The sequence below is a fragment of the Mastomys coucha genome, unplaced genomic scaffold, assembly GCF_008632895.1.
Source record: "Mastomys coucha isolate ucsf_1 unplaced genomic scaffold, UCSF_Mcou_1 pScaffold16, whole genome shotgun sequence".
NCBI classification, from domain to species: Eukaryota; Metazoa; Chordata; class Mammalia; order Rodentia; family Muridae; genus Mastomys; species Mastomys coucha.
In genome coordinates this window covers 91473283-91481942 of record NW_022196898.1, presented here as the reverse complement: position 1 = coordinate 91481942, position 8660 = coordinate 91473283, and the positions used below count along the sequence as shown (strand labels likewise).

The window sequence follows — 8660 nt, the reverse complement described above, 5'->3', positions numbered from 1 at the left end:
AAAAACAAAAACAAAACCAAACCCTGGAATGGTTTGTGTTTCTTTTTAAAAATTAAAGTACCAGACTTTTATGTCTCATTTTAGGTAACTGGCTGAATGATGGGTGTGTGACATCAGCAGGGTCTCCCCAAACCAACAGACACAATGCAACAGCATTCTGCATTAGTTAATTTTGCTTTACATCAGAATTATTTCTTGGAGCTATTCTTACAATTGTCTGAACACTTTTATTCTACGTACTCTTCACCAGCAGGTACGTGTTTGTCATTTTTGAGTTTAGGATCTGCTGAGATCAGACTAGCACTGGTTTCTCTCTCAGTCAGGCGCTTTTGAGAACACAGTCAGGTGCTTTTGAGAACAAGGATGGATCTTGAAGAGAAGGGGCTGCTTTACTCTACTCTAGTAAAGAATGCAGAAATAAAGGCTACCCAGAGGTGGCGCTGTGGTTAAAGTACACCTGAATTTTGATTACAGTGAATAGATTCGCTTCCCATCCTACAAAGATGTTAGCCTCTTAAGAACCTTTGTGTTTCTATAACCATAGGAAATAAAGATTTCTGGTAATTTCCCACCCATTCCACTTTACTGGAGGACATGTGCAGACTCCACACACAATTCGAATCAAAACATTAAAACCACCTCTAAAAGTTTAGGCCCCAGGTATCCTAGGGACAAAAGTTCGGAGTCCCACCCCTCTGACCCTTCCCTTCTCCTTCCCTCCACAAGGCTACCCAGACCCTTAGAGAATCATTTAGCGATACCTGAGCACATTCCTGCTTAAATTGATAACATTTCATTTTAGAATTAACTATTCATTTTAGTGTTCATACTATAGGAAGTACCACAACTCACTGTGAAGCTGTATGTTATGTGTTCTGTTCTTTTTTTTTTTAAATAATTTAAAAGGAAAAAATAAATAAAGACCATTTTTTAAGATAATAAAGTGATTGTACAGGTATGGGAAGCTTCCCATATGATGTATTTTAATACACCAGTAGCCATGAAGATCGTGTACCAGGTAGTCAAGGCAGGCCCCAAATCCTAGAACTCAAGGGGGAGGCAGACATATCTACTTCTGAGTCCGGTCTTAAAAGCAAAAAAATCCCTGATTACCTAGTTTTGATTGATTTGAATTGTAATGAGTCAAAAATGAGCCCAGGAATTACAATGTCTTATATCTTAAAGTGTCTTCTCTTCCTTTGAGGTTATTGTTTTGCTTTGTTTTGGGTTTTTTTGTTTGGATTAAAGAAAAAAAAACTTTCCTAAATTGGGTCTGTTTTCATCATGGCCATCTGCAGCTGTTGTCTATATAGGGCATTCCGATTATTATCATGTTGATTTTTTTTTTAAAATAAAAAAGCTTCTAAGGTGAATAATCATAAGAACTCAACATTAAATACAAATCCATAAAAAATAATTTTTAACTGTAGCATGTTAGGAATGAAGGAGCTAGAGTCCAGAGATGAGGATTTTTAACTGGCATTAAAACCACCCTCTTCCTGGTTTCATGGGCAATATTTATTCCTTTGCCCTAATTTTGGCGGTTTAAGGAACCAAAATTCTTCACACAGCTGCTAGCATTGTAGATGTTTTGCCTGATTTTTTCTTCAACTTGCTTTCTTCAATCTAGCGGCCCTGTGTGAAATACAGTATGAAAGCTTCTCCCACAAGGCTGGTTTTAGTTAATGGTACTTAGCAGTGCAGCTTTGCACTTCCACGATCATTTCCAACAGAAAAATCTCTCTGGAACTTACTATTAATAATCAACCCTAATATTAACCTCAGATCGGAGATTTATTAAACCTATTTGGCAGAGCAAAGTTGAATAACTTGATGTTCAAGGATCCAGGCTGTGCTCTGGCCCTGGAAAGAGGCTCCGAAGCTCTAGCTAGCATTCCTCCAATCTCGATTTGTACAAGAAACGACTAGTCTTCCTTTTTCTCAAGGTTGTGAGCTAGCAGGTCTGGCAAATGCTTGCATCGCTTTAGGGGGGCTACGAGGGAGCTAGCATCTCATCCTCTTCACTGAAGCAGAATGGTAAAGCCAAAGCTTTGCCCATAAAGTTTTCTTCATCTCTGAAAACCAGGGTGTGATCTGCATCCACCAGCAACTGAAAAGCATCTACGAAATGCCTGCTCCTTCCAGTTCACACTGGGGTTAATGGGAACAAGATGGGGTTAAGCAGGCAGCACTTAGCTAGGAACTACTTCCCACTTTGCTTAAGGTTTTGAAATCTGCAACCCGAAGAATTAAACAAAACACCCGCCTTTGCACCCCCCTCCGGCAGAATGAATCCTCTACCCTAACAGGAAGAGACCCATTTCTGGGAAAGTAAGTTTCCCGAGGGTCTGTTCTCGGAGCCAGGGAAGGCGATCCCCGAGGCCCTGCAGGGGCGGGCTCCCCGCGTCCCCGCGCGCTGGGCAGGCAGGTGTGGTCCCGAGCCTGGGCACGCGCTGGCTGGCCGCGTCCTCCGCGCCACCCGGGTCCCTTCTCGTCCCCCGACCCCGGCCTCCCCCGCCTTCCCGGGCCCGGCCCGCTCAGTCGCCCGCCTCGCTCCCCGCCCCCCGAGTCTCGTTTCAGTCACCCTTTGTCCTTCCCCGGATTGGCAGGTTTTATTATTCCGCCTGAACAATCCGGCCGCCCAGTGGCTGAGGGTCGCTGACGTCGGCGGCGGAGCCGGGGAGTAGTTGGGATTCTGCTCTGTCAGTAACACATGTGTAAGCGCCGCCGAAGGAGCGAGCGAGCCGGCTAGAGGCCCGCGCCGCCGCCTCGGAGCCGGGCAGCAGCAGCGGGGCAGCCGATCGGTCCAGCGCTCCCGGCCGGCCCGCGCCTCCCCACTCCGTGCGCCTTCGTAGCGGCCACGGACCGAGCCTGCACCGCCGCTCCCGGGCCGCAGGTCGCGGGAGGGGGGAGCTCGGCCGAGCCGCCGGCGGCCCCGAGCGGGCGGGCGGGCGGGAGGAAGGCGGCGGCGGCGGCGGAGGAGGAGGAGCGCGGGCGCGGCGGGGGCGGGGGCGCGTACAAAGTGAAGCCACATTGCCAAACTTGCAGCCGCGATTGCAGCAGTGGCCGCCGCTGCGCCGCGCGGGCCGGGCCGAGGGCGCCTGCAGCTGCTCGCGCGCAGCCGGGGGCTGAGGACCGGGACCCTCGGGCTGAGACTTGACACTTCTGCGCCGGGCCGCCTGCCACTTAGCGTGGGGCTCCCTCTACCCGCCCCAGAGCCACGCGATTAAAAAAAAAAGAAAGAAAGAAAGAAAAAAAAAAAAAGAAAAGCAGCCCTTAGCCCCCTCCTCCCCTTTCCTGCTTCTACGAGAACTCCCTCCCTCCCTTCAGCTCCGCCAGCCCCGGCGCCCCTGCCCTGGAAGCCGAGCGGCTCCGCTCGCATTTCGCCGCCGCCGCCGCCTCTCGCAGTGTTGCAATATAGGGGAGAAGCAGGTAAGGGGGTGGCTGGGGGCGCCGCGGGCCCAGAGGGGCCGAGGGAGGGAGGGAGGGGGGAGCTGATCAGGGCCGGAGCTGTTTTCTTTGGCTTCCTTCCCTTGACCGTCCCAAATTGCAAGTAAACAATACGTCGCCTTAGATAATGCGTGAGTCTGAAACTACCCGAGGCCGGCCTGCGAGCTAGCACCGAGGGCAGCCCGGGGCCGCCAGCTTTGTAGCGGTTCCTTGCTTACAAAAGGGTTCTTCTTGGAGACCGGGCTGGTGGGGACCCTGGAGAGGGCTGGGGGCAGTTCCAGTTCCTAGAGGAAAGGCAGGGGCTGCTTAGATGAGAAGTGCTGTGTGCGTGGGTGGGGGCGGTAGTCATGACCCCCCCACCCCCCAAAAAACACTATTTGAAACAGGGACTGAAAAGCTCTAAGTGACCAGGATCCGGCATTGCTGATTCTTTTTAAAAGAATTCCTCTTGGCTTATAAGTCTTTTGTTCCAATCCAGGAGAAATCCGGTGAATCACCTAATTAAAATCAAGACATGAATTAAGCATCCATTTTTGTACTACAAATGGCCAGCGCTACGTTTGTCCCTCCCTTGGTCTCCATTAAAAAACACCAGAGACGTTGTTAAAGGGGGGCAGATTTTGCCTCTAAGCTGCCAGCTCTGCTTTCTATTTCACTGACTATCCCAGGACCTAAATTGCTTGGCTATGTAATTACTAGAGTATAAGCCTATTTAACTTAAAAGCTTTCTTTTTTTTTTTTTCCAACTCTAAATGAAACTTGATGAGGGCCCGTCCTTAGTTATCAGGGGAGTCAGTTTCTGGTCAGTCCTCTTGATTCATCTCTTTTAGATTTAATCAGCATTAAGGTATTGCTTGTCCTTAAGAGCTTTAGCTAATGGGGTTACTGGATGCTTTTCTCAGTGTAATGTTTCCTTTTCAAAAAAAAATATACATATATATTTACCTCTCACTAAAGATGGGGGCGGGGAGCAGCTTGGAATCTCCTCCCTCCCCCTCCCTTTTAAAAAAGGAATTCGGAGCGATTAAAACGTTGGGGGGGGGGGACAGTTTAAAGACCTAGGGCAGGAAATGCAGATTCATTTGGGTCAGGGCTGAAATTGTAACAAAAAGCAATTCCTCGAGTAAATGCATCAGATAAATCAATTTACATAAAGGTATGATGCATTCGGATAAATGCAATGCTAATGGGTTTTAGAGCGGTCCTGGTTCCAGAGTCTCAGGGTTTTGTTACAGCTTAATTGGTGCAGTTCTTATTCTGGTTTATTGTGCGGTCACTGGACACACGTTCCGGGACTCTTTCGGAGGAAATGTGTTTAAAATCGGCCTATTTAAGGAACCGGAGTCCTTCTTTCGTTCCCTCTCCCCGGGTCTTTGCAGCAGTGAAGTTGGCTAGGGACAGACAAAGTTCGCCCTCTCCCTTCTGAGGTATCAGCTGAATGTCTTGAGCAGATAGCTGGGAGCCTGGGGTGGGGGGGAGCCCACACTCTCGCCTTACAGAGGACAAAGACAAAACAAGCTGCTTAATTGGCAGTAAATAACTTGATCTTTTTATAGAATAAGTGACTGGAGAAACACTAGGACTTTATTGGACTCCGGATTGGAGGCAGCAAATTAATCGGTTTAAGCTAAGCTTTATAAATTGATTCCTATATTATACTCTAGTTGAGAGAGAGAGAGAGAGAGAGAGAGAGAGAAAGAGAAAGAGGTGTTTAAAAGCAGTTTTTCGTGACATCAAGACTGGCTTGAATTTAACTTGTGTGTGCCTCAGTAGTGCCTCCTCGCATATTATCTATAACCCCCCCCCCTCCAGAGGAACAAAGCTCACGCATTTAAATTGCTGATCAAGGGCAGATTAGCGAGACCAAAGTGGAGAGTGTTTGTATAGGAAGTTAACAGGCATCCTAAAGTTCAATGATCTATTATCCTTGCCTGTGTCCTGAAAACACTCATTGATCTTCAAAATGAAATGAGATTTGGAACAATAATGGGTGATGGCGGTCACCACAATGGCATGTGAAAGGTGCTGTTTAAAATACGAAAAACCAGTTTCGCAACTTTACACCCAGCACCCCTCCCTCCCCTCTCGCCACCTTGCCTCCCCTCCCACCACCTCCATCTCCCCCTCGGCCTTTCCCTTCCTCCTCTTCCCCCTCTCTCCCCCTAGCCCTGGCCTTGCCGAAACCCCGAACTATTTGCAACTTGTGAATTGCAGCCTCACTTCCCTAGGCAGAGCTCGGGAGGGAACGTGGCTGCGGCGGGGAGGCCACCTCCAGCGGCCCGCGGCTGGCTCGCGGGGCTCGGCGGGGGCTGGGGAGGGGCCGGGCGCGGCGGTGGGTGGGTTTGACCCTCATTTGCTGGAGGCGGGCGGCAGCCGGAGGAGCGGGCGGAGGCGGGCGCTGGGAGGAGGGGGAGGAGGAGGAGGAGGCGCCGCGAGGGGTGGAGCGCGCCACCGAGCCTAGCTCTCGGAGTTTTGACAGTCCCCGAGCTGAAATTGTCAGCGGCGAGCGCTTTGGAAAGTTGAGAGCAGCTCGTGGCCCCAGAACAAAGCTTGAGAAAAGTAAACAGGCGGCTGCTGCCGGCGAGCCTCCCTCCTTCCCTTCCCTCCGACCGGCCTCCTTCCCGCCCTGGCCCTGCTGCTGCTTCTCCTGCAGCCACTCCGGGGAGGGAGGAGGGGAGCGCTCTGGCTTCAGGCGCCCTGCGATCGACTTCTAACTTTTGCATCGCCCGTTTTGTCTTTCTTTCTCCCCAGACCATGGTGAATCCGGGCAGTAGCTCGCAGCCGCCCCCCGTGACGGCCGGCTCCCTCTCCTGGAAGCGCTGCGCAGGCTGCGGGGGCAAGATTGCGGACCGCTTTCTGCTCTATGCCATGGACAGCTACTGGCACAGCCGCTGCCTCAAGTGCTCCTGCTGCCAGGCGCAGCTGGGCGACATCGGCACGTCCTGTTACACCAAGAGCGGCATGATCCTTTGCAGAAATGACTACATTAGGTAAGTCGGCTGCCTTTCAGCCAGATGGGTGAGCCCAGCAGGAGCAAGGCCAGGGGTTACCAGGGGTGTAAGGAAGGCGCAGGCATCTGTGGGAATACATGATAGAATAAAAAAAAAATGAAAACTCTCTAGTTGGCAGCATTTAAGGGACTCAAGAAAGCATGTGTTAATTTTACAGTATTTGATGCCGAACTATGCTTAAAAAGTGGCCTGGTGGTTAGGTGTCCAAGGTTGAGCACCCTCTGGACTAAATTCTAAGTGTAGCCTCAGCTCGGGGTTGAGGTTAAAAGTAAGCGTATCTAAAGTGTTCAGGTGCGTTCTCCGAGCTGGTGGGGACTCACATAGATCTCAGAGACAAAAGGTTTACTTAAAAATAAAAGTGCAGTTAATGAGAAATTATTCATCTCTAGTAATGGCTAATTATGATATTTACATAAGCACTTTTTTAACTTTTTTGAGCAGAATGCTGTGACTTATTCTTAGCACTCCTTGTGAGAAACACTGATTACCCGTCAATTTCAAAGACTTGTAATTCTTTTTATAGCAAACAATAATAATACTATTAATAAAATAAAGTCGAAACCTGGTGTTCTCTTCATAGGCCGGCTGGAAAGGTTGGCATGCTCGCTGTTGGTGTGTGGCTTTTGGTGGAGAATTTGTATGGGTTTTTTTTTTCCTCTTTGAAGAATATTGAGGTTTGGGTTGTTGTTGTTGTTGCCATTTGTAGCACTGCCCTTGATCCCCAAAAGAGAGGCTAGGATTATGCTAATCTAGCATTTTAAAGCAATGTATAGGAACAGTCCTCTGTCCTTGTAAGCAGCCTTCCAGCAGGCTTCAGGGCAGCTAATGGGAAGAATTCAGGAGGTCAGGTGCCTATAGGATCTTTTCAGGTGAACTCAAGCTACTTAAACTCATTAATTTGAAAGGAGGCATTTGAAGGATTACACATTTAATTTGAGTAAATGGTTTGATAGACTGACGCACATGAATGCTTCTAGGAGGTGTTCTGTTTCAACATCCAGTAATTAAAACACACACACACACACACACACACACACACTCCAATACCACTAGAGGGGGGGAAAACCTCATGCTTTAAAGAATTTCTTTCTATTTAAATTTTTGTTTCGAACCTTTGTCTGTATAGTGATCAGTTAAAAACTCCAGTTCTGTCTTCAAAGAGCTGGTAAATCAGTGGATGGGATATTTTATTCAAAGTTTAACCCTGATGTGGTTGACGTTATCTGTGGCTGGTGCTCCCCCAGTTCCCTGTGTAGTTTGGTGCCCAGTATGGGTGTGTTTGCCTCCGGTGGTATCAGAGTAAAATAAGGTTTGGTTATTTGATAATGCAACCTATACCCGCTCTGCGGGTATCTTCAGTCAAGTGAAAGAAACATGGGAGGGAGACGACTTTTATTTTTAAATTAATATGACTGCATTCGACTTTTATTTTTAAATTAATATGACTGCATTAATTTCACTAAGTGTTCTTTTAGAAGAAGTAAGTGTTGGAAAATCAGCAGGAGTGTGGGTGTAATGCTTTCTGGTTCTCTTTCCAAGCAAGGCCATGAGCTTTGACAGTATTGTAATTAAGTGGAGACAAAAAAGTGCTAAGAAAGGACGGTGGTTTGAAATGGAAAATTGACCGTGCAGTTAAGATTTGGTGAACAGTGCAGTTGCATATCTTCAAGTGTCTTCAAAGGAAAAAAAAAAGCCTATCTTCACTTCTGATTACCACTAATTAACAGGAGATGGGACCACTTGGATTCCCATGGGACAAGTTTAGGCAAGTGGCTTCCTGAGAATGAAGTCCATTTCTTTCCTTATTCTTCCGGGGGCGGGGGGCAAATAAATAAATGCTCTTCTGGTGTCTTCTCGGGGCCTAATAGAGGATGTATACACAGCTCTAACCCTTAGATAATCTTGGAGTCTTGCTTCTTTTTGCCCCTGAACTTCTGGACTGGAATTAGCCTTGCTCTAGAACTAGATGCTACTCTGAGAAACTTTTGTCTGCCCCGGAGAGACAAATTCTAGTTCAGTGCCAAATGGATCATGGATAGCCTCACACTGTGATCAGGGCCAGCCAAGCCCAGCTTCCTGTCCAGCCGCACAGACACCTGAAGTCATGCTGTTCCCTGACACTTAAGGAAGAACCCAAAGGGTGGGATAATGAAGAATGTGCTGGCAGTCTTTTTCTTCCCACATACCCCTCTCCTGGAC

General features: G+C 48.4%; 1 protein-coding gene across 3 annotated transcripts in view; it reads left to right on the top strand.

The window, feature by feature from the left end:
* Positions 1-2699: 2699 nt before the first annotated feature.
* Lmo4 (LIM domain only 4) overlaps positions 2700-8660 on the top strand; it is a 16856-nt gene continuing 10895 nt past the window's right edge. The window contains exons 1-2 of one of the 3 annotated variants that reach the window (XM_031375719.1): positions 2700-2896; positions 6202-6440. In XM_031375719.1, coding sequence (XP_031231579.1) covers positions 6205-6440 — 236 coding nt within the window. In that variant the 5' untranslated portion in view covers positions 2700-2896; positions 6202-6204. Of the gene's footprint in view, positions 3433-5865; positions 6010-6201; positions 6441-8660 lie in introns of those variants that run through there. The other 2 variants (XM_031375717.1, XM_031375718.1) reach the window with 2 other exon arrangements.